Source organism: Solenopsis invicta, chromosome 8, assembly GCF_016802725.1.
Source record: "Solenopsis invicta isolate M01_SB chromosome 8, UNIL_Sinv_3.0, whole genome shotgun sequence".
NCBI classification, from domain to species: domain Eukaryota; kingdom Metazoa; phylum Arthropoda; class Insecta; order Hymenoptera; family Formicidae; genus Solenopsis; species Solenopsis invicta.
The window spans coordinates 5,547,456-5,569,840 of NC_052671.1; the positions used below are offsets into that span (position 1 = coordinate 5,547,456).

The following is a 22,385-nucleotide window of genomic DNA, read 5'->3' on the forward strand; positions in this document are numbered from 1 at the left end:
TACTTACACAATGCTATACGAGCTGTTTCTCACAAAGTATAATAATTCTATAGAATTTCATTGTTTATGATATCGTGTATTTAAATCGTGTGTATTGTACTCCTAGCGAAGGTAAATAGAAATTTGGAAAAATGATAATTTCCCTTTATTAAAATGAACGATTGCGAAAGGAAATGCAAACAAGATTATTCCTTAAATAACAAGATGGATTCATCGTATCAATGGACCATCGATTATCGTGCGAATAACAAAGTCCGTTCAAGAGATTCACTTATGTTATCCGGAGAGGAAGTAGCCCTGCTCTCGAGCTATTTTTATAGCGCTTAGTCTTTCTGGCCCGACAACATGCTGGAGCACTTGAAAAACACTTGTGTGCATTCCGTTACGTTTACGCAACGATCTCGCGAGGAGCGTCCCAGAAAGAAAGAGAAGAAAAGAGACGCGGAATTGCTCAGCGCCCCTTCAGCGCCGGACAGTTTTAATTTCCGAGTAGGTATGCGCGCGCCGAAGCCATTCGTCATTTCTGTGAAGTTCTCGAGCACGACGCAAGCACGACGAACTTTGCCAGAATTGCATCTCGATTTGTGCCGATTGATGTTGTTTTACTGGAGAAATACCCGAGTTTATATTTATAATTACGAGCAATAAATTGATAATTACCATGTGATATCGCTGAAAAAGCGAAGGGAAAATATTTTTCAAGCTGGAAAAAAAGGGAAAGAGAGAGGTGATAAAAATGATCGACTTGTTTACAAAGAGCGCACATTCATCGAGTGAAAAGTCCCGTTTGATACGTTTGCGTATGTTGATACGCTAAAAAATAATCTTGCCTCATGTTACTATTATATATATAAATACATTACATACATACATGAATATGCACGCGACGTATTTCCGCTACGTTAAAAAACATGTTGAAGAAATTCTATCTGATGACAAGTTAAATAGTTTATCTGTAAATAGTTTATGCAGCTGACATTTTCAAAAATTGTGCTTTAAAAAGTCAATTTTAGTGTCTATCATTTTTGTTGCGCGATTAGAGAGAACTTTAAATACTTTCTTCGTGCCCCTCTGTATTCCCATTCCACACCAACGAGTGCCACCTTACCCGTTTAATTTCCGGCACATCGGTCGCCGGCACGGCGATGAAAGTTTTCCACAATTCAGCAACGTGCGTACACACACACATACATACATACATACATACATATATATATATATATATATATATATATATATATATATAAAGCATTTATTGAATCAGATAAAGTTTAATTTACCGTACTAACACGTATAAATACGATGGAAACGCCAGTTTCGATAATCGAGCTCTCCGTTCGACCATCGAATTTATTGTAATGTTTTTGTTTCAATCCATTTAAATATTGCGTACCCTTGCAGACATATACCTATGCGTCAGGTAAACTAACTTTTTATTTAATCAACGAAGCTTTTCCTTGAATTGAAAAAGTAAATTTTAATACTATTGGTGATTTTATACTTGTGGTTAATATGTCCCTTTTGTGTCCGTTGATCACAGGTGATATCGTTTCTGAATGAGGAGGAAAGAAAATGTTTAATAGACGAGACTGCCTTGAAAACTGAAAAATTATGAAACGCGAAACGTTGAAAGGCGGCGGGTGGTGAGCGAATTACATCGAGGCTACATAAATATCGCGAAGTGCTGTCGAGCTTGGAAAAGCTCGGAAGAGATTCGTATAGGGAACCTGGGCCGGGAAAACGAAGAGAGAGCACGCGTGACTGGTATCGACATTTCAAAATTGCGACGCTCGACGTCCATTGTCACCTATTTCCGCCTCCTTCAACTTCCGCAAAAGTACGTACCCATTTTCGACGGGAGAAAATCGAGGAAGGCCGTCGCAGCCGGGATCGAGGAGGTGGAAGATAGAATATCTTGTCCCTGTCGAACGTCCGGAGACAAGCTGAAATTGAAGTAATATACAGCCCTCTTGCGCGCTCGCGCGCCCGCGAAGGTGCGCCTTTAATACCGACCAAGAAGGATGTTCCTTCGCTAGCAAAAAATTATTGACAGTATGCCGATAAAGTATGTTTGCAGAGTTATTACGGTGCAACGTTCTTTACAGCATCAGCAATCTTGATATGAGATTTCATGTCAGAAGAGATTCCACGTGGATTTCGGGGATTACATCGCGTTTGCATTAATATTTTTTTGATATATCAAAGAGGAACGTGTAATTTAAGATGAAAATAAATTCACTCAAATTTATTATAAAATGTTTGAGGTCATCTTGAAAATATATTGCTGGAAATATTGGCGGGAAAGCAAAGTTTCGTGGATTAATAAATAAACTCGACAGATAGAATTTTAATAGAGACACGGGGTGGGATGGGAGTTTCACGGATATGCAATAATAACAGACGAGCGAGTTCGGCTCTGAGGTATACAAGAATATTTTATTCGTCGAAAGTAACAAATATACAATTCTCTCAAATAAAATCGTCGATTCAAATCATGTCGTAATTAGTTCGTTTTCATGTGATCGCGCGCTGCCCCCGCGTTCGTGAGCAATGCGCATACGACGCGCACATCGAACCGTTGTCGTGCAGGGCGATCTTGTATTGTCGACACGTGTAAAAAAGATGTACGGCGTTCACGAAACTCTGATGTAACAATAACGGAAGTGTACGCTTACCGAAACCGAGGTAATTTTGGCACGATTCTCAGAAAAAAATAATAATCACTCGCTCGTGCTCATTGCGTGCATTCGTGTTAACAAATCGATAAAAAATTACGTCGTCGCGTCTCGAAGTGTCGCGGATATTGCCGATCCGCTCGAACTTTACTTGGTGTCCTGTATATATATCTATATATATATATATAACATATATTTATATATATAAACATCCATCTCTAAAATGGATATATCCATCTGTATCTGCGCGCGTTATTTTTTTTTTTTTTTAGTATATATGTACATGTATGTCCGTCTAAATGCACAGTCCCTAATTACTTCGTCACGATTATATACGGTCTTCCTTCACGGGCCACGTCGCCTCTCGAAATCCCGGATAAGATCTTCCTCGGTCCGTGAGCCTCGACGCGGCCGTGGATCTCCTAGAGGGGGGATCCTCGGGCTTTCCACTAGCTCCCACGTTTATTTACAAAAGTACCGACGCGTTTGTCGCGCATAATTAAGGCAGTGTTTCGATGAGTCCGTTCGGAGAACCGAGTTCTCCTGCCCTCTTTTATCTCACTCTCCCTCTCGCACGCACGCACGCACGCACTCACTCACTCACTCCGACGATCCGTTTCGCTCGCTCGCCGGTCGGTCTCGAGTTTATCGGTCGCCGTTCGATTACACATTGATTCACTGATCACTTCACGCGGGCGTAAGACGCGGTCTCGACTTTCACTCACCGCTGAAAACGCTCTTTTCAAGATCCGGTTTTCCATTTATTCAAAGCCACGGGCCGAGCTGAGCCTCCAGAATCGTGGCGGCGTCGGTCCTGCCCATTACTCTAAGATGGTTCAGCAGATCCGTCACCGCCGTCGGTTCCCGGTGCCTCGCCTCCCACAGATCCAGAATGTGCTCGGTCGGGCTGGCCTTGGTCGCGAAGTAATTGATGTACCTGTTATACACGAACGGAGACACCGGCTGCGTGAGCATTACCGAGGAAACTGGCACATTGGACGGTTATACCGCCGACGAAAGGCGTTTACAAAAAAGTTTCTATTATGAAGACGTGAAAGTGCGAATAAAACTTGGTTACGTAGACTTTATTGACATTGTGATTTTTAAAATTAGCCGTGCTCAAGGTGTGAAAAAAATTATATAACTCGGATATTATTCGGTTAGAAAAGAGAAGAGAAAAACCCATTTAATCGTGTATCGTTAAAGCAAATATTTACCGTTACTAGGTTATTTGATTTGCGTTGAAGCGTATGAATTCTCTTGGCATTAGTGAATGTATTTCATGCTCTGCATAAATATAGCTGCGTATTTAAAGAAGCTCTACTCTGAATGAGAAGCGAGACGGAAGGTTGTTGGTCGGGTTACTAACCTGTCGACTTGAAGCCTCTGCGCTAACATTCTCCAATCGTTGCCCAGAGCGTTTGGCGGGTCTAAGCATTGGCAGAGCTGCTTCCTCAAGGATCTCGTAAACCGAAACGGTCGCAGAGTGGTGGAGTCGGTCGTGGCGTTGTTAGCATGTCCGCTGCTAACCACGGTGACTTCCCTGAGTGGCCTCGTGACGCTACCCGAAGAGATCAACTGTTTCGCGCCGTCGTAAACGATTCTAAAGACCTGTCTCGTGTCGGAGTTTCCTTGCGAGACTTGCAGCTTGTAGCTCCTCGTGGTGGTCGGGCCAAAGGCCGTGTCCAGGCCGAAGGTCACGTGCTTGGCGTTCTCCTGCCGGTTCCAAACGTCCCGGAACGGGACTTCCTGACGTTCCGTGGGCGACTTGCTCTGCCACTCGTTGCCGACTTCCTCGAGGCTGACGCAAAGCGACTCCCCGTTGTCTTGGAACAGCAACGTGCGCGGCTTGTCCAACAGATAGCCCCTGATTTGTGATTCCCGATCGACGATGGCCTTCATTGCCGCCTTCGTGTCTTCCACGGCGTAAACTCTGACGCAGCATTGACCGGCCTGGCTGGCGAACAATGCCAATCGCAATCTCTTCGTGGCGATCGAATTCTCGCAGCTCTGCCCGGCTAACACGTAACCGCGAAGCTGCTCGGTCACGATAAAAGCTTCCGCGTGATCTAGCTGCGTGAACAGCGGCGTGTTGATGGTTTCGTTGCCTAGAGTCAGCACTCTGCTCCACGTAATTGATTGGTGATCTTTCGACACGATCGAAGACGAGCCGTCGTCGACGTTAATCCCGTCGCACGCCCAAACGGTCAGTTCCCAAGTTGCCGGATGCAACATGGCGCAATGCTCGAATTGGAGGATCACAGGCTTGTTGAAGGTCGCGGATGATGGACCGCAGGTCACCACCGCTGATAACTGAGTTATCCCGTCTGTGGGGGGAAAAAAATGGGATCGAGACTCGAACGATACGGACGATACGATACGTACAACGGAAATAATAGCGGCACGAGTGTGAATTATTCAACTTAATGCTGTTATTGTACGTTATCATTATCACCGGCGGTGTTGTTATTGCAATATCCGTCACATTAGACTCGCTTGATTAATTGCGTGATATACTTAACATGTATACGCGTATGATTTTCCAATCAAGGCTAAAACGAAATTATCAAGGTTTGTTTAATCGTTTCTTTTCCCCAGACGGTTTTATTCCCCCCCCCCGCCAACGTTCAACATTCCGTAACACAAAAGAGTCGGTGTAGCCGATGCCCTATATTGAACATCAAATCAAGCAGGATATAACTCTCGAGGCACGAAGCACGTGCGCGAAACGGCATCGATATAAAAATAACATCGCGCGCGCTATCGCGAATGTCTCGAACTATGTACCATCCTACGAAGGTTCGCAGCTGCAATCGTAAAGCTCAACATCCGCCTCCCGCGGCGCGTAACGCCATGAATAATTTGCACTCACCGGGTAATCGGGGCCTGTAACGATCCTCGTTGAGCACCGCCAGATAGAGCTCCTCCCGCAGCTGCTTGGGAACAGCTCCCTCGGGCACCGACATTGAGATCCCGGAGTCCGGGAGAACCAGCAGGGCGCCACGCGTGTTCACCGCCGCTCTGGCGACGTTTCCGGCCTCCAGCTTCGGCAACCGGACGCTCTCCGAGGCGACGTTATACGTGGAGTCGGAGGACGAGTAAGAGCTAGTGACGCTGTTCTCGCTGTCGGAATGGATCTGCTTGTCGCTGCATGACTCCTGGGTCGAAGTGCTCGGCGTGGGCGACATCGGAGACGGTTGCGGCGCGATCGACAAATGCGGCACATCGTAGTGATGTTCCGAAAGGGATCTCGACATCGACAGCTTCGGGTCGAAAGGATACTCGTAACAGGCCGGCACACTCGTCGCCGTCACATCCGGCTGCAGGCTCAGCTTCTTGTCCTGATCCGGGAAGAACTCCGGCTGGAATTCTGAAACGCACACGGCCGAGGCACGGCTCGTGGGTATCTCTGCGCGCTGCGGACAAACGCCGCCGAGATACTATTCCGATTCTACGAGTGGGCTATACGGTCGAAAGACTTGACGTTTCATTCGCGTTGTCACGAACGAAAAATCAATTTGTTGCGATATGTTGATAGGTTATTGACTCTTATCTGTCAATCGTTAATATCTCAACAATAATTTATTTTCGTTTACTTTATCGTGCGAACAATTGATTATTTTAAATTTTCAGAAAATTATGATAATGAATATTTTGATTAATCTCGAAATAGTATCTTGTTCATTTCCAATCGTGAGAGATAGAGAGACGATATCTCTCGGCGCGATAATGAGCATGAAATCCTACGGGAAACAATTTAACAAGCACAAAATGATACAACGCGATATTTGTTTTATTCGCTCATTTAATTTATTGTAACGTAATATCTTTAATTATCGTAAAAAGAAAGTTAATCTTAACAAAAAAGAAAGAAAAGAAAAAGAAAAGAAAAACAAAGTTTTGCCTTTCACGTAATTAGAACGTGACTAAAATGCATAACTTCTTTTCTCATTTAATGCTGCATTTGGTTTTTTTTTACCTCTATGCTAAATACTTACCATTACGAGCCATGGAGTACAAGGAATGATCACGACCTTTTCGTCGCAGGAGTCTCGCCAGAAAGATCGCCAGGCCACCAATTACCACACAGGCGACCGTTAGACCGACGTATAAGGCTACGTCCATCTGGCGATTCGCTATAATAGAATCACACATTGCGAACTTTTAATACCTCCTTATCTTCCATTATTTATCTTTTGTGGAGGGAACGCGCGACGGCGGCGCGGCGGGTAGAAATTTCGCTCTACCTAGCTGGATGGTATCGGGCGCTTGTTACCGTAAATGGTGTGAAAACAATTTTCAATATACGCCGCGCGCAACGTCGGGCGACCGCACTGCTTTCTCGTGAATCCTGAACGCCGTAACTTTTATTTACTTTGTACGCGAGACTTCTTTTGTGACGGCGCGAAAGGTAGTCTAAAAGCCCCTCATAGAGCGTTAAACGCCCGCGCGTCGCTAAATATTATGAGCGTCGTTGAAAAGTTTTAAGGTTCCTCTCCATTTACACCGGCGACACGCTCGTTTCCTTCGCGCGCTCGTTTTCTTTAGCGCGCGCGTCAGTTTATCGTTTTACAGCTCCGCGTTATTTCGTACGGCCATAAAGATTCCGATCATTATTATCGCCGCCATTAACGTACGCAATAAAAGCGCGAACGCGACGCGAACACGCTTCAAGCGGAATAATAATTTTACGTCAGGGTGCCGTTGTGCCCGAAGTGCAAGAGGAGAAGAGAAGAAGACTCGTCGCGTCGACGAAAACCGTGGCGTGGGAAGCGCTTTAAAACGATCGACCAAGATTGCTGCAACGCAATGTAACGAGCATTTAGCGAAGTATGCGGCGTATATACGAAATTACGCCAAAGTGTCGTCGAGGAGACGCGCTTACGCAGATATGAAATTCACCGCGGTGCTTTACGAGTGCCGTCGTCGTCGCGTTCCGGATATACGGATAATGTAAGTAAATGCACAACCGAAGGGAATGAAATTCTCGAAAATAAAACTGAGCTCGTGGTAAAACGCGACGCGACGCGACGCAACGCGGCGCAGAAGCCTCGCCGCACTACACTGTCTGAATTATGGGCAATTTTTCCTTTTACCGGATTACTTCGCGTGCTTAAGCATTCACGGAAGGTCCCCCCGTGCAGTAGGCACGGTTCTGCCTGCAACGAGACACGGCGTAGAAAATGTCTCCGTGGTCGTAAAAGTTTTTCGAGAAATACCTCAACCGCCTGCCGTGCGAAGAGTGCCTGACACTCTTAAGCTTCTTCCAATTTTAGAATGTCAAAGCCATACGAGGTCGTAACCCTGCTACGTGACTTTCGAGCCCAAACTCCCTTTCGCGGGATCATGTGTGTCTCGTTGGCGTACGCCGCGTTCCCGACACGTGCCTCGCACGTCAATATAGCGCGACAGCGACGAAAATGCATACGAATTCGGAGGTGGGATTTCGAAAACGCAATAGTTCCACGTCGTTACCCGCGGGACGAGATCGGGAACGCGCACGGCGGCACCCACTCTCTACCTAAAGACAGCTTGAAAAGTGGCTTTCCGCAGGGGCGTCGGGATTTATTTTCCTCGAAGCTATTGATAACGCTTCATAAACCGGATCTAATGTATCTCGAGCTATTTTTCATCTTTATTTCCGAGAGCTCGCGCGTGGCACAGATGCTTTTGAGTTCTGCTATTGATAAATTTATTCATTTTCTTTATAACAATCTCACAACGTACGCGAGTGTATTTTTATCAGGGTTGGGTGAGTTGATAAATTTTTTAAATTAAATTACGTTAAAGTTGATGACACATAAAATTAATTTAGTTACGTTAAAAGTTATATGAATAAAAAATTGACTCGGTTAAAATTACGTTAAGATTAAATTAACTTAAGTTGAAATAGAAGTTAATTTTGAAAATTATTATTTATATAAAATTTGATTATCGTAATTTTATAAAATTGCATTAGTCTAAATAACAAAACAATTATAGTGCAAATTATCAAATAATTTTTTTATTTATAACTTAAGTTTATATAAAAAAGAAATATGATTTTTTATATAGACATGTATTCTTTTACAATTTTTACTTTGTATGATTAAATTATTAAAAATATGATTTTACGCATAATGTAAAACAATCTTATGTATGATGTATCGATATAAAATAGAATCCTATTAAAAAAACTTATTATTGCTAAAGTAATTATTAAATTTTAACAAGAGCGATATTTCAAAATAACGATTAACTTTCCTCGTTAATCATCAAATAGTAAACTACCTGCACAAAACATTCGTTCTACGTGCTAAAGACGGTACCGATGTATTATACTGTCATTTATACAGAAAAAAATTAACGTTGAAAAAAGTTAATAAGTTAATGCTTAAAAATAACTAGTAGTTAAAAATCAACTAAATTAAGTTAAAAGTTATTCATTTTTTAACTAGCTTCTACCCTGATTTTCATATTTGTAAAAACTTTCATAAAATTTATAAAACGTTTATATATTTACATATATGATTGTTATGGCAAAAGTCTTGCAATTGACATTCTCGCTGCGTCGAGACATTCTCCAGCATCGATCAATGTGAGCTGTCCACTATAAACGTTCCACCTCGATTGACGGCATCGCGTCTTAAATATTTAAACCAGGGAAGTCCGAGATGACTCGAGTTTCTCGCAAGACGCCCGCCGCCGCGCCGCTGTAAGACGATAAATCGCATCACGTTTCTCCGGCAGCGTGCGCGCGCGCGGTATCTTCCATCTATATTTTATCGCCGCTTTCAGGAAAATCGAACTCACTTCTGGATTCAAGGGGGCTGTTTCGGGGCATCCAGCCCCCTCGAGGAGAGATCCAGTCGTGTACACGCTCGGCTCTGAGCCACGCGGGATAATGGCACTTTATTTGCATGCGCGATCAATTTCCCCCTTCCGCGCGGCGCGGCGGCGAGGCGAGGGCGTAACGGCTACCGATTACATAATTTTCTTCGATATTAAAGCTAGTCTCCCCGCCCCTCGGCGAGGTACAGGGGGTAGAGGGGGTGCTGCCGTATCGCGTGCAACTTTGATGTGCTTCGGTCGATAGAATTGGCTACCTTAGGGTAGCGCGAGCGGACGAGCGGAGGGTGGTCGGCGTCTGTACGGACCAGTGGGCCACCCTTGGCTACGAGCCCGCCTCATTGTTACGATTGTTTGGATCGCGCAACGAGGGGAGTTGCGACGATCGTGCCGGGCCTTCGCGTCAATAATTAACCGGTCGAGTAATTAAAAGTAAATAGAGCCGTCCGCGCTTGTTATCGACGCGGAAAAAGCCGCGTGTGCAAATACGTCGCGGTTCGAAGCTGGCGATATCGTGGACAGCCAATCGGCTCTCGTTTCATTCCGGGGATTATTTTTAGCGTAAGCGCGCGTAGATCGAAGTGCTTGATCCACGACGCGAGCGGAGCGGGGTCCGGACCTCGCGTTATTATACCGGAGTAATGAATAATGCTAATGTTCACCGCGCCTGGATTCACGCTCTCTATTTTTGCCGCCTTTTTCGAGGCGTATAAAACATCTGATTTGAATGGTATCAGATCGTCGGGCATAGCGCCGCGTCGCCGGGAATATAAATGGCGTGCACCGGGCGTGAAGAATCCATCCAAGAATGTCGCACGACGAGTTAAGGACATTTGCTTCGCGGTCGAACGCCTCGGTCGCGCCCTGTATACGCGAGAGAACCTCCTACTCCTCTCGTCTCGTTTTATTTTTGCGCGACCGTCTACAAATCCGGAACGAATCGGAGGAGGAGGTCCACGTACATCGCAGAGAGATCGTAGCTTATCTAATCGAGAAACTTTTCTCTTTGCAGCAGCGCGCGGTCGGCTCGGGAACGCAACGGAAAACGACGCGAGGTAAAATCGTAAAAGGAAACGGATCGAGGGAGATTAAAAGAGCGGGAAAATGCTTTATTGCTTGCCCAACTCACCTTCCTCGGTTAAATGAGCGCCGCCCACCTTCGCGTTGCCGACTGTAAAAGGAAGCGCCGGTAAGTTGGATAATTAAAGGATTTCGATAGCACTGATAAAACTACTTTCACAAATGCCCTATGTCTGCTAGTTAACGCTATTTGTTTTATGTTACAACTGAGTCCACGATTTCGTTTTAGACTTTGATTCTACGCACAAAAAATCGCGCGAGAATGACAAATCGTCATCCAGTTAAGTCTTTTAATGTTGAATTTAACACAATTTCATAAAAAATAGAAAATCGTAATTTTTTTTTAAAGAAGAAAAAAATAATGATATACACAATAAATAATGATATATGCAATACATACATATATATTATATAATTGCTTGTTTTTTTTTTAAGAAAAAGAAATTGCAGTTTTTTATCTTTGATGAAATTGTGTTAAACTCAACAATGAAAAAGTTAAATAAAAATGATATTTATTTTTATTTCACAAAATAAAGAGTATATTACCACAAAGACTATATTAGTTTCAAACTCGATACGACAGAGCAGCTCGTGGCTCATCGGAACTTTACGATACGTAAAAGGATTGCGACAGGAAGGCGCAATCAAGACATAGAAAAGTTTACCGGTGACTTACCGTTGCACATGCCGCCGGTGCAATTCCCCACGTTGATGTCCCTGCCCTGGCAAGATCGTCCACCGTGGCTGGGTGGCGGATCGTCGCACAATCTCTTCCTCGTGTGCGTACAGTCGCTCCCACACATCGACCATGTCGACCATCTGGACCATTGTCCGTCCACGGCTGGCGAAAAAAGTAAAATCGAGGCCCCGTTTTGTTCAGAGTCGTTAAGATGAGTCCGATCGACGCGTAGCGATAATAAAAATGTTCGACGGTACAAAACGGACTCGTAACTCGTACGAATCCCCGTGGCTTCATCGATAGGAGACCGTATACTTGTCTATTCGGTTACGTTTATTGTTACTGTATCGGCTCGTATAACGTTTATCTCCCTTACACATAATTGATTAATAATTAATATAAACACGTTTTTCTTTAAATCCGCGTCAAGGAAAAAAATCAGAGAGATAACTAAGAACGCGTCAAACCCGTTTACATCCCTAATCTCTCGTTCCAAGCTGGCTGCTTTATTGGCACTTGAGCGCCATCGAATAAATAGCGCGGCGTACTTGCCGGCGGTTTACTACGTTTTATTAAAACGCCTTTATACGCGGCCGCGGCTGCGGTCGTGTATGTGTCGCGGTTTAATTTTCGTTCCGGGCTGAGGGACATGATTCATGCACATGAAGGACTTACCCAGGGTGTTAGTGAATTCTTCCAAAGCCCCGGCTACTCCAAAGCGAGCGAGCGTTAAGGGGAATAAAAAAGTGCGTCGTGAGTGCATTGACCAACGTGAGTGCGAGCGGTTAACGTGTCTCTCGCGTGAAAACGTCGAAAGAATATCGGATCGATCAATGTCTTAACCACCGATATAAAGCGAGCGCCGACTTTCCTCGGGCATTATCCTCGCGGCGGGCTCGGTCATTTGCATGCAGTCTGCATATTCTTTACGAGGATAGCCACAGGTGCCTTTAAGATGTCGCAAACGTCTTGAAAGGTGAATACGATTTAAAAGACTTGACGGTATATTCGAAGAGACTGTATGGCACGTGCAATAGATACTTTCGACGAGGAAAGAGGACATGGACAAAGAGGACATGGACGGCGAGAGGGGATCAGGTCGTAAATCAAGCGAGAGTCTTCTCTCCTCGGCATCGGTAATCGTCTTGCGATGGCAAAACCGCGACTAGTCTATCGTTTGACCGACGCTAACTGAGAGAAGACAGAGGAAGACACCATTTTCGCTTGTTTACAAGTTAAATACGTTGAGGTTGCCGTAATGGGTTAGAACATGACAAAGAGGCACACGAAGGTAGACAAGAAGATTCCTTGGCAGAGAGAAGGCTTCTTCGTCGAAAATCTTGCGCGTACGCGCGCGCGGATAATGAATTCAAGGGACTCACCGGAGCAACCCGAGTTGCAGTCCATCTTTTGCTGAGAGGGGCCGAGGCACGGCTGACCGCCGTTCATGGGCGCTGGATTCGTGCACGTTCTCGTCCTCTTCTGACCGCCTTTCGCGCATCGCGAGTGACATTCCGACCAAGACGACCAGGAAGACCAGCCACCGTTAACTAATCGAAACCAGTAAAAGTATTTTTTAAATGCACAAAGAAAAAAGAATGTTTGTAGTAAGAGCTAAAAGTTTTCTAGCCGTTTCTAACGAAAGGTGAATGAAAAAAATGGAACAATAATTTTTACAGCTTTTAATTTTGAAAATTAAAAATAATTTTTAGAATTAAAATATAATTTCTACGAAAAAAAATTTTTCAATAAGAATGGTTATTTCAACATCTTTTTCATTCCTCGGGCTGGAAATTTTTGAATCTTATCTACACATGTAGTTCTGAGGAACGTATAATACATATAGTGCGATGGCTATCTATAATTACAAGGAGGGAAGTTTTGATCGTAAACTTACCGTGTACTGTTAGGCTGACTGGTTCGCTCAGTCGTTTCGCCGCGATATTTTCGGCGACGCAGGTGTAATTCGCCTGATGGCTAAGTTTTGCTTGACCAATAAGTAGATGGCCCTCGCTAGACACGAGAAGTGTGTCCGTCTCGGTGTCTACGGGAATATTATTTCTTAACCAGTAAACTCTAGGTGGCGGCACTCCCACCGGAGGCAGACACCTAAGTTCGGTACTCTGACCTGCTTCGACAGACACGGAGTATGGGGGCGACTCGAATTGCTTTTTCAGGTCTGAAAGAAATTATAATTATGCTTTCTGATGAAAACGAAAAATTATATAATGGGATAAAATTACAAATTAAACGTATTGTAAAAGGAATATATTAATATTTCATTTTCAATTGTTGTGTAAAAATAATTATAATATTTTTACATTTAACATCGTCAATTTCTTTATTATATTGTAATTGTTTCCTCTGTTTCTTATTCGATGATCTATACGGCATATTCCTTTATCTTTTCAAGAGCGTTTTTACATCCAGCTTTTGAGTTATGTAACTCTGAAATTGGCCAAGTGGTTCTCTCTTTAAATTGATTCTCTTGGAAACTCGGCGCTCATTGCATTGTCGTCAATTAAGGGACAGAATTAAATAACGAGTTCGCTGGCAGGAGAATCAAGATAATTAAGAGAGGACAAAGGCAAAGTGAGACGAAAAGTCGGCTGTCCCCAGAATTCTCGCGACGTTTATTTCAAACCTCTCTGATTCATATACCCCACCTACATCGAGAATAAGAGCCGACATAAAAATAAGAGAGTATAATCTAACGTTATAATTTACTTTGAGGATGTCGACGTTGCGGTTGTTTACCAGTTAAAACAATTTCACCGATGAAACAATTAAGATATTTTGAATTATAAACAAGTATTGTGTATTAGTATGATTTTATTTGTACACTCACAAGCGACATCGATAGTTGCCGGCTGGCTCTTGATCTGTCCCGATCCAGACCAAGCGATGCACTCGCATTTGAATTTATCCTTGCCGAAGTACTCCTCGATGTGATCTCTCGTAACATTGAGCTCACAGTCGACGATCCTCGTTCCCGTATGGGGATCTACGAAATCCTGCGACTGAGAATCCTCCGCTCTCACGTTGTTACAACGGAAATAGATCTGCAATGCGTGAGCGGCCTTGCAACGTAGAATAGCGGGCTTGTTTTTCACGACGAAAGAGTTTACGGGCTCCGTGAGGAAAACTGGTAAATGACCGCCGCCTTCAGAAATGAGTTCGGTATCGCTGGCTATCGTAGCCGAAGGCACGTCGTCGTCCTCCAAGAGATAAGAGTCCTCTTCCTCTGCGGCATCTTCACCTTCTAATTAAAAAAAGAGATAATTTTTTTTTAAGATATACGAAATCACACAATAAATATCAAAGACTAAGATCTAGCTAGACCGTTAAAGGCTTTTTGTTTACATTGTGTTTTCACGTATCAGTCAAAGTTCTCTATTCAATGTGAGATAATTTTATTTTTACAAATTGTTCTTTATTTTTTTTTATTAATGTTTATTATTGCGCGTAACGACGATGCAAGTATCTATCTATTATCTCTGTTATTATTATGTCAAAAAGAGAATAATGATTTATTCCCGTACAATAGTATGCAAACGAATTTCGTGGAAAGTTGCATGTTAATACGAACAATTAAGCGTGACACGTAATAGCACCTGTTATTACGTAATAAATCGAATCGATTGCGTGTTGTTATTGCCGTTATTAATGCCTCGTAATCAGCGGAAATCTGGCGACGTGGCGAACGTAGAGTCCGCCGTCTACACTCTAAATACGCCGTAACTCACGGTCCAGTTATTAATTTGATGATGATCGTTATTCATGCGGCGCGTTCTATCGGAGTCGTGAAAATTTTATATTTGCCTGTCAACAATGGTGTCCCTCCTGTGTAAATCCTGACGCCCGGCCGTTAATGCAACGAAGCGCCGCGCCGCGCTTCGCGCAGGCCGACTAGCGCCGGCTACGAACAATCGCGTTGCGCACCGCAGTAATGAATTTTCGGATTTACGCGGCGCACCGGTGCACAAGTCCGATGTATTTTCCACCAACGAGTGGTTAGACCTTTATCCCCGTGCGACATTTGGCCCGGGGCCACAATTTCTATTGCGATAAACGCGCCACCCTATCGCTCGTCTCTTTCTCTTACGGCCTCTATGGAGAAAGCTTCAAAAAAATGCGCCGGGCAACGCAATAAATTCCGTCTGTGTTCCTTTTTTTTTGTTGTACGGTGCTCAATTTGTCAACGCAAAGTCTGATAACGAACGTACCGATGCTGTCGCCGCGACATAAATACGGGGATGAAGAAATCACGCAGCGCGTTAACGCTAACGGGGCATGAAATGCGTTCGCATATTGTCTACATCGAAATCGCATTCAGATTGCAACGGCGCGCGATGCCGATACGGGATGAACGCGTGCAATGTCATCAGTGTAGATGCGCAGTGTATCGTCTTACGATCGATCGCTTCGGTACGATAAGGTACACGAGCATGGAGTAGCCAACATTATCGGAGAACAGAAACTTGGAGAGAGCTGTTATCGGTTATTGCGGCAGCACCAGTCAGAACTACTATCATTCATACGAATAATAGTTTCGATGAGTGATGCACAATTGATGACTGTTTTCTCCGAACTTCGATAACAATGTTACGATGATAATATTGTTAATGTTTGTTCATCCATCCCTACGTTTATCGAGTTCATCGTACGTTCGATACGAATATCGCTGAATTAACAAAATATCAAATAAACGCGTTAAAAAATATGCGCTTTTGAGGGACGGAGCGAGGGAGAAAGGGGAGACGGGGATTACGACGGCAATGGAGTTGGCAATTGCCAAGGACTGAATGGAATGCAACGGCGCGGCGGGCGGCGCGGCGACGCCGGAGTCAGAGCCGGGATTCGGTAACGCGCGACGCACTTGTACGAGACGCAAGTAAAATAGGATTTTCATCGGTTTCCGATAATTCGAGCAGATCGAATGGCCGATAGGACCCATCGAAATCATTCTACCCGGTTTCTCCTGATGGCGAATTCATCCATATGAATTCTCGTTAGCCGTTTGGGCGCATGCGGCCAGTTCGTTAACCGTTTCGAATATGCGTATGCATTCGTGCAGTATTTTATTGTACAACACGGTATTGAGCACAAGGGCGGATGTATGGTGGTATCACGCGAGTCGCCGTATCGCCCGTCGTGCGTCTTGTTTATTACGTAACGTCGCGCACAAGAGCCGAAGGGTTTGGCGTTTAATACGTGGCGCGGACGGAACAATCATCGGACCAATTGGAATTGTCCGCGGTTCTATATTTCGGATTTCTCTCTCTCTCTCTCTCTCTCTCTCTCTCTCTCTCTCTCTCTATCTCGTTCTCTCTTTCTTTTTCTCTCAGTCTCTCCTAATTGCAGTTGCCTCGAGCGCATTTACGGCCGCTCGTCTTGCGAATTAGACGGACGCTGTATAATTTGTAGCCGTGATCTATTTGTACGCCGACCGAGCGAGCGTTTCGATAGCGCGGCCTTTCCAGCACATTGGATACGTACAAAGGAAAAGAGTGCACGCGATAACAAGACGTGGATTTAATCGAGCGACGTCACGCGATGCGCGGAAGTGGAACGAGCTGGAATGGGATTTTCATTGGTTCCCGATAATTTGAACAGATCGGATCATCGATACGCGCGCTGAGCGATTCGATCTCTGTCTCTTTCGGCGCCAAATCGAATACGACGTGCGTCGTCGTCGCTCAGTCGATTCGGCTGTATTTTTCAATAGTATTCTCCAGTGACACGGTTAGTCCTCCGTTAGCCGTTGGTTGAAGCGGCCAGCTTGCCGGCTTCACCTGGCCGGGGTTTTTAAACGCCGAAAACAAGAATGCGGATAGGGAATGCAAGCACGAAGCGGAGGACGACTTAATTGAGCCGGGTCACGCGACACCGTAATGCCGAGTCAGTGATGGAAAAAAGTTTCGCCATCGGTTCTGGATAATTATTCCGAGCGGCCGCGTGGAATCTTGGGCACAATGAATATTCGATGACCGCGAGAAGGAGAGAGCAGAGCGTCTCACGATCATTATTCATTTTACACGCGCGTAGCCGAGTATAACATACGCGGCTCGGGTTATGGCGCGTGCATACATATTTCGAATTGGTTCCGCGGTTCGAAAGCCACGTTTACCTCGATCCATCGATTAACAACGGTGATATTGGAAAAAAAAAATTCTCGCGGGGCGAGAAGAGTCTAATCGAGAGACGTCACGCGACACGCGCGGCAATCGTGTCGGCCCGTCGATCGGTGAATTGTCATCGGTTTCCGATAATTCGACGCGATCGAATGGGCGATAGGACCCGGATGGAAACGTTGTATCCGGTCTCATATCGTCGTCGAATCACCTGGTCGCGGCGCCAGCCAGCATGAGGCCCCCCCCTCCCTCGTTAGCCACGGCAACGGCGGACGAGCTAGTTAGTCGTGTCTCCGTTAGATACGCCTAGCAGGCAAGCAGACAACGACGGCCACGTACGTACGTACACGCGCACACGAACGCGATGTGCATTCGCATCCTCGAACCCCACGTGGCTACTATGCGGGTTGACCACGTATATCGCGCCGGGACGAGACAGAGACACGAGCCACTGTGCATTCATGTACGGTTTCACGGTGCGTCCGCTCACCGGGGTGAGAGACCACACATGACGCCTCTTAATTAACAAAAGGTACCTGCAACAGCAGCACCATCGCGAGAGAGAGCACCGTCGAGAGGTACTCGCTCGGTCGACGCCACGTTCGCAGAAGCGAACGACGGGGATATACGCGTAGCAGGTATATACGCGGAGTGTATGGACAAGCGGCGACGAGATGCCGCATACGAAACGAAGAGAGACGGATTAAGGAAGATACAAGGGGTTCCTTGTTTCTCACGTCACGTGCCTTGTTATTTTAGCCGGCGAACTGAGCACCCACCACCACCACCACCACCACCACCGTCGCGTCGTCGTTTCGTGGCCGCGGCAACATTGACCCAACGACGCGGCTTCCCTTGTATCTTCCTTGATTTTCGTGCGCGCGCGGCACTGTCGAATGATACGAATAAGAGAACAGCGAAATTCGAATCGACACGCGAAAGTAGCGCTTGAAACCTCCTTCAGGAAAATCCGATCGAATAAAGCGTCTCACCCTCTTTCGGAACGACGCGAAAGGTGCGAAGAGACGGGGGATCCCTCCGGTGACAATTTCTAAAATCGGATTAGTCCAAAGTCGCGTTGCGGTATACGGCCCAGGTGTATATAGAGCAAATATTTTGTGAATGGCTTTCGAGAGCGCGCGAGTCGACAATGAGATCCAAAAGTCGTATTGAATTAACGTTTTTCACGATTTATCGTAGAGGCGTACGAAAAGGCGAAGAGCGCGCGTTTCCGGTTCGAAAATGGTTGCGGATGTGCTATGTCGTCACGTCACAATAGAGAGGACGGCGCCTAGCCAGGTCGGGTCACCATTGTATTCCCCATTGCCGTTCACAGAGATCACGACCTCCGAGCCTAAATAATGTGAGTCAAGTTCCGCGCGCTCGTCGAGACTTTGTTGAACCGTCATTCAGACTAACGAGAGACACGAGACGAGTGTGGGACGATTCTTATATCGATCGGTATCGCGCGCGCGCGCGCGCGCGTGGGACACGGTCCAACGCAGATGGAGATCGCTGCGAAAGGAGACCTAAAAGAAGAACTTGATAGAGATCGTGATTCTGATACTTCGCTCCGATGATCAGATCGCGACGACGAGATGACACCGTGTGGGATTAAAGTATTCCGACTGATTCGGATTGACCGATACATCTTAATCCCGGGTAGAGGAGAGAGATTGCTTATCGCGCGTATCGCACTTTGAACGTGTGTGAAAGTGGCACGTGTTGCCGATAAGAAGATTTTGTAGAACGGGCGTACGCAGCCTTATTTCAAGCTTCAACTTTTGCACGCGGTGACGTCGTTTAATTACTCGATTTCAAGCTGACTTTCTCTCGTTTTAATTTAATTCACCTCGGATTCTTTTTTCAAAATTTTGGCAAAAAGTTGACGAAATGTAGGAAGGCCGGGATACAATTTTTGCGAGAGAATAATCGAATATGGCCCGAAGCGTAACGCACGCACGGCGGCGTGCGCGTCGACGACGGCTAAATGAATTAAAGAGCCCGAAAATGCATGAGCAGCGAGGGCGAGAGTGGCGCAAAGAGTGGAAAATGGAGGGTGATGATGCGTATTACACGACTCGATTGCGGCGCCGCTACGTTAAGGCGCGTAATTAAGCGAATAACAGAATCAGATACGACTGTTCGCGTGTTACCTCCCGCGGTGGCTTCTCGCAGGGTGCATTGATAACAGAGCGAGAGGTCGAATCGCATACGTCATGCCGATATACTTCTTCGATACTCTTTCACGTACGTATCCTTTTGTGGTTCCGGCCCATTAGAACTGAATGAAAATTCGCGCTCGGCGCAACATTATCGGACTCATCGCTAAAAGTTACGTTGCATCGAACGCGCGTCCCGTAACGACCTACAATTCCGCAATGAAATTGCATTCAAGTGATCCGTTCCGTTTTGTTCGAGATAAAAGCGCGATGAAAAGGACAAAGGTAAGATGAGTTTCATAAATCGGATCCGATATCGTCGAGAATTTTTATTTCGCGGCGTGAATTACAACGCATAATAACACGGGAGGCTATTAAACATGAAAATCTACTTTTACATTTTACCATTTCGCTTAATTAAAGGAATTGCGACATTAAACCAAGATGAAGATAAAGTTTCGACATTCTTATATTTCTCCTCTCGGATCTTTTTACAATTATCATTTATAACTACGTTAATTAATTGACGATAATCAAGAATCATGCGCTATAATCTCGCGAAAAAATACCAGAATTTCATCGTGCAAGATCACGACTTCACGAGGAACGCTCGTAGAACATAAACTGATTGGCCGATATTTCACGATCACCGTTCCCTCGCATATTCGTGAGGTAACCGCTCCCCTCTTTTCACCGATATTCTCTCCGATTTCAACAATAATTGTGCTTGCGCAACTCCGGGCCTCTTTGGCCGGCACGGTGCGGCGGCCGCTCGTTTGATTTACGATAATTAAAGCTGACCTGACCTTTCGTCGCAGCGGAGAGGAATCGCGTCGACTCTTCGGTCGGCCTGGTATCGATGAGAGATTACGAGAGATATTAAGAAGACTCTCCTCTCCTTTCCTCGTTCTCATTCTCATTCTCGATTGCCGTTTTTTTTCTGTCTTCTTCCCTCTTTCCTGCCCCATCGTAAGAAATGCTTTTTCCGGCGGGTCCAACGAGACGAGACAGTCTGGTGGATTCAAGCGGATGATTGCACGATCGAGCGAGCGCGCGGCTTTTGCATTTTTGCCCATGGCGATTTTGCGAGAGAGACCAGATCTCGGCTCCCAGCGCACATTGCGACCAGAGCTACGTCCATGATCGCCGGGTTATATATCGCGAACGGTAATCGCGATTTACTTATGATACTTATCAAAGCAGGAGGGTGATGGTTGCGGTCGGCCGGCGTGAGTAGCGGATCCTTTCGAGCCTCCGCGATGCATTCGCGCGCGAGCGCGCGGGCTTCTATTATCCTCTCCCGACGTGTAAGCGCCGCGCTGTGATCGAGGATAACGAATCTGATCGTGAAAGCGATGATATAACGCCCGGCGATTTATAGCGTGATCATCTCGTGAGGTATGATTAGAAACGCCGTCTCCGTTACTATTGCTGGTACACCGATTCGTCATGATTCGCGTAATTGACTATGCCGCGCGATTAAGGAAGCTCATTTCGAGGCGCGCGCGCGCGCAATGGGACAATTCTTTTCCGAGATATCTCGATCCGTTACAACGGTGAAACTTGTCGGGGTTATCCTTATTGGGGTCGTAAAAACGTCGATCACAAAATCAATTCCGCTGTTGCGGCCTCTTCTTCGCAGCTGCGCGAGGTGTTCCTCCCCTTCCTCACGCTTACGCGCATCGTACTTATTAAGCTCCGGTATAAATCACGAAACAACTCCGAGCGGTGCACGAATTAACGATCAATTTCTCCGCATAATCCCGCGTCGCGGAACATAAATTTTCGGCCGAGGCACGCGCGACGCTATCGGTTTCATAAATTTAATACTCGCGCACACAGTGAGCGCGGATGCGGAGAGCTTCGAGCTTCGAGCTTCAAGCTTCGTACGAGCGCGAGAACCCAAGCTTGTCCGAGCTTACGGTAGGATTTGCGGACGCGCGCGCGCGCGCGAGCGAGCGAGCGAGCAAAAAGATGCAGTGGTGGTGGTGATACTGCCTGTCCGGTGAAACCGGCGTCGTAAAAAAGTCCCGCTGTCTCGCGCGAGCCGAATACCTTCCCGACGTGAAATTCGGGGCAGCAGCGTCGGTTGCGAGATAACGAGCGCGGTTGAAAAATTGTACGTCGCCACCGCGCGAAGCGTGATGGTGGAATGGAAACCGGCGCGGCGCGGCGCTGCGCGGCCGCCGCTACCGCGTTTGGCGACAAAACGTGAGAACGCGGAGTCGCTGGAGCGGGACCTCCTCTCCGCGGGCGTACCGTTAATTATTAACGCGGCTAATATTTTTCTCGCCGCGCGGCGGCAGCAGCGCCAGACCAGTCAAGACAGCGAAATTATGACGCGATATCACGTCGCGATAAATCGTCAGGGTAATTATTCACATGGGCGCGTGAGTGTGCGCGCGTGTGTGAGTGCGTGAATATAATACGTCGCGTTCTCGTCCGGCAAGTTGCACGTAGGAGAATGGCCGGTCTGCGAGTGAGCGGATAGGCGCCGTTTGTTCGCAACCCGTTTGTTCGCAACTTTCTGCCTGACGACGACGATGACGACGTCGACGATGACTCCTAGCTGTACAGAGAGTTCGCCGATCGTTGCGGAACGCATTCGTCAGACGCGATAGGCGCCACGAGCGTGTAACTCTCGCTGGAATTATTACGAGGTCAGAGGCCGTAATTGTTATTTATCAGCCGGCTGACGCGGCTAAGTATATCGCCATTATGGCTTGTTTCCCGCGTAACGATGATAATAATGAGAGCGGCAATTATCTCCGAGTTACACGCGATGACTTGGTGAATAGATCGCAATCTTTTTCATATGCCTGAAAGG

The 22,385-nt window shown here is 46.1% G+C and overlaps 2 protein-coding genes across 5 annotated transcripts in view; one reads left to right on the forward strand and one right to left on the reverse strand.

The window, feature by feature from the left end:
• Nucleotides 1-22,385, forward strand: part of LOC105196654 (netrin receptor UNC5C) — a 295,574-nt gene that overhangs the window by 110,953 nt on the left and 162,236 nt on the right. The window contains exon 3 of one of the 3 annotated variants that reach the window (XM_039453011.1): nucleotides 10,516-10,692. The exons of 1 other annotated variant lie outside the window; for it this stretch is intronic. In XM_039453011.1, the coding sequence (XP_039308945.1) occupies nucleotides 10,646-10,692 (47 nt within the window). In that variant the 5' untranslated portion in view covers nucleotides 10,516-10,645. Of the gene's footprint in view, nucleotides 1-10,011; nucleotides 10,693-22,385 lie in introns of those variants that run through there. One more of the 3 variants, XM_039453012.1, reaches the window with a different exon arrangement.
• LOC105196640 (netrin receptor UNC5C) overlaps nucleotides 2,410-22,385 on the reverse strand; it is a 33,038-nt gene continuing 13,062 nt past the window's right edge. The window contains exons 3-12 of one of the 2 annotated variants that reach the window (XM_026135106.2): nucleotides 14,111-14,524; nucleotides 13,160-13,441; nucleotides 12,645-12,812; nucleotides 11,938-11,970; nucleotides 11,260-11,424; nucleotides 10,633-10,674; nucleotides 6,674-6,811; nucleotides 5,548-6,045; nucleotides 4,045-5,002; nucleotides 2,410-3,612 (exon numbers count right to left, since the gene is read on the reverse strand). In XM_026135106.2, coding sequence (XP_025990891.1) covers nucleotides 3,441-3,612; nucleotides 4,045-5,002; nucleotides 5,548-6,045; nucleotides 6,674-6,811; nucleotides 10,633-10,674; nucleotides 11,260-11,424; nucleotides 11,938-11,970; nucleotides 12,645-12,812; nucleotides 13,160-13,441; nucleotides 14,111-14,524 — 2,870 coding nt within the window. In that variant the 3' untranslated portion in view covers nucleotides 2,410-3,440. The remainder of the gene's footprint in view (nucleotides 3,613-4,044; nucleotides 5,003-5,547; nucleotides 6,046-6,673; nucleotides 6,812-10,632; nucleotides 10,675-11,259; nucleotides 11,425-11,937; nucleotides 11,971-12,644; nucleotides 12,813-13,159; nucleotides 13,442-14,110; nucleotides 14,525-22,385) is intronic. The other variant, XM_011162675.3, reaches the window with a different exon arrangement.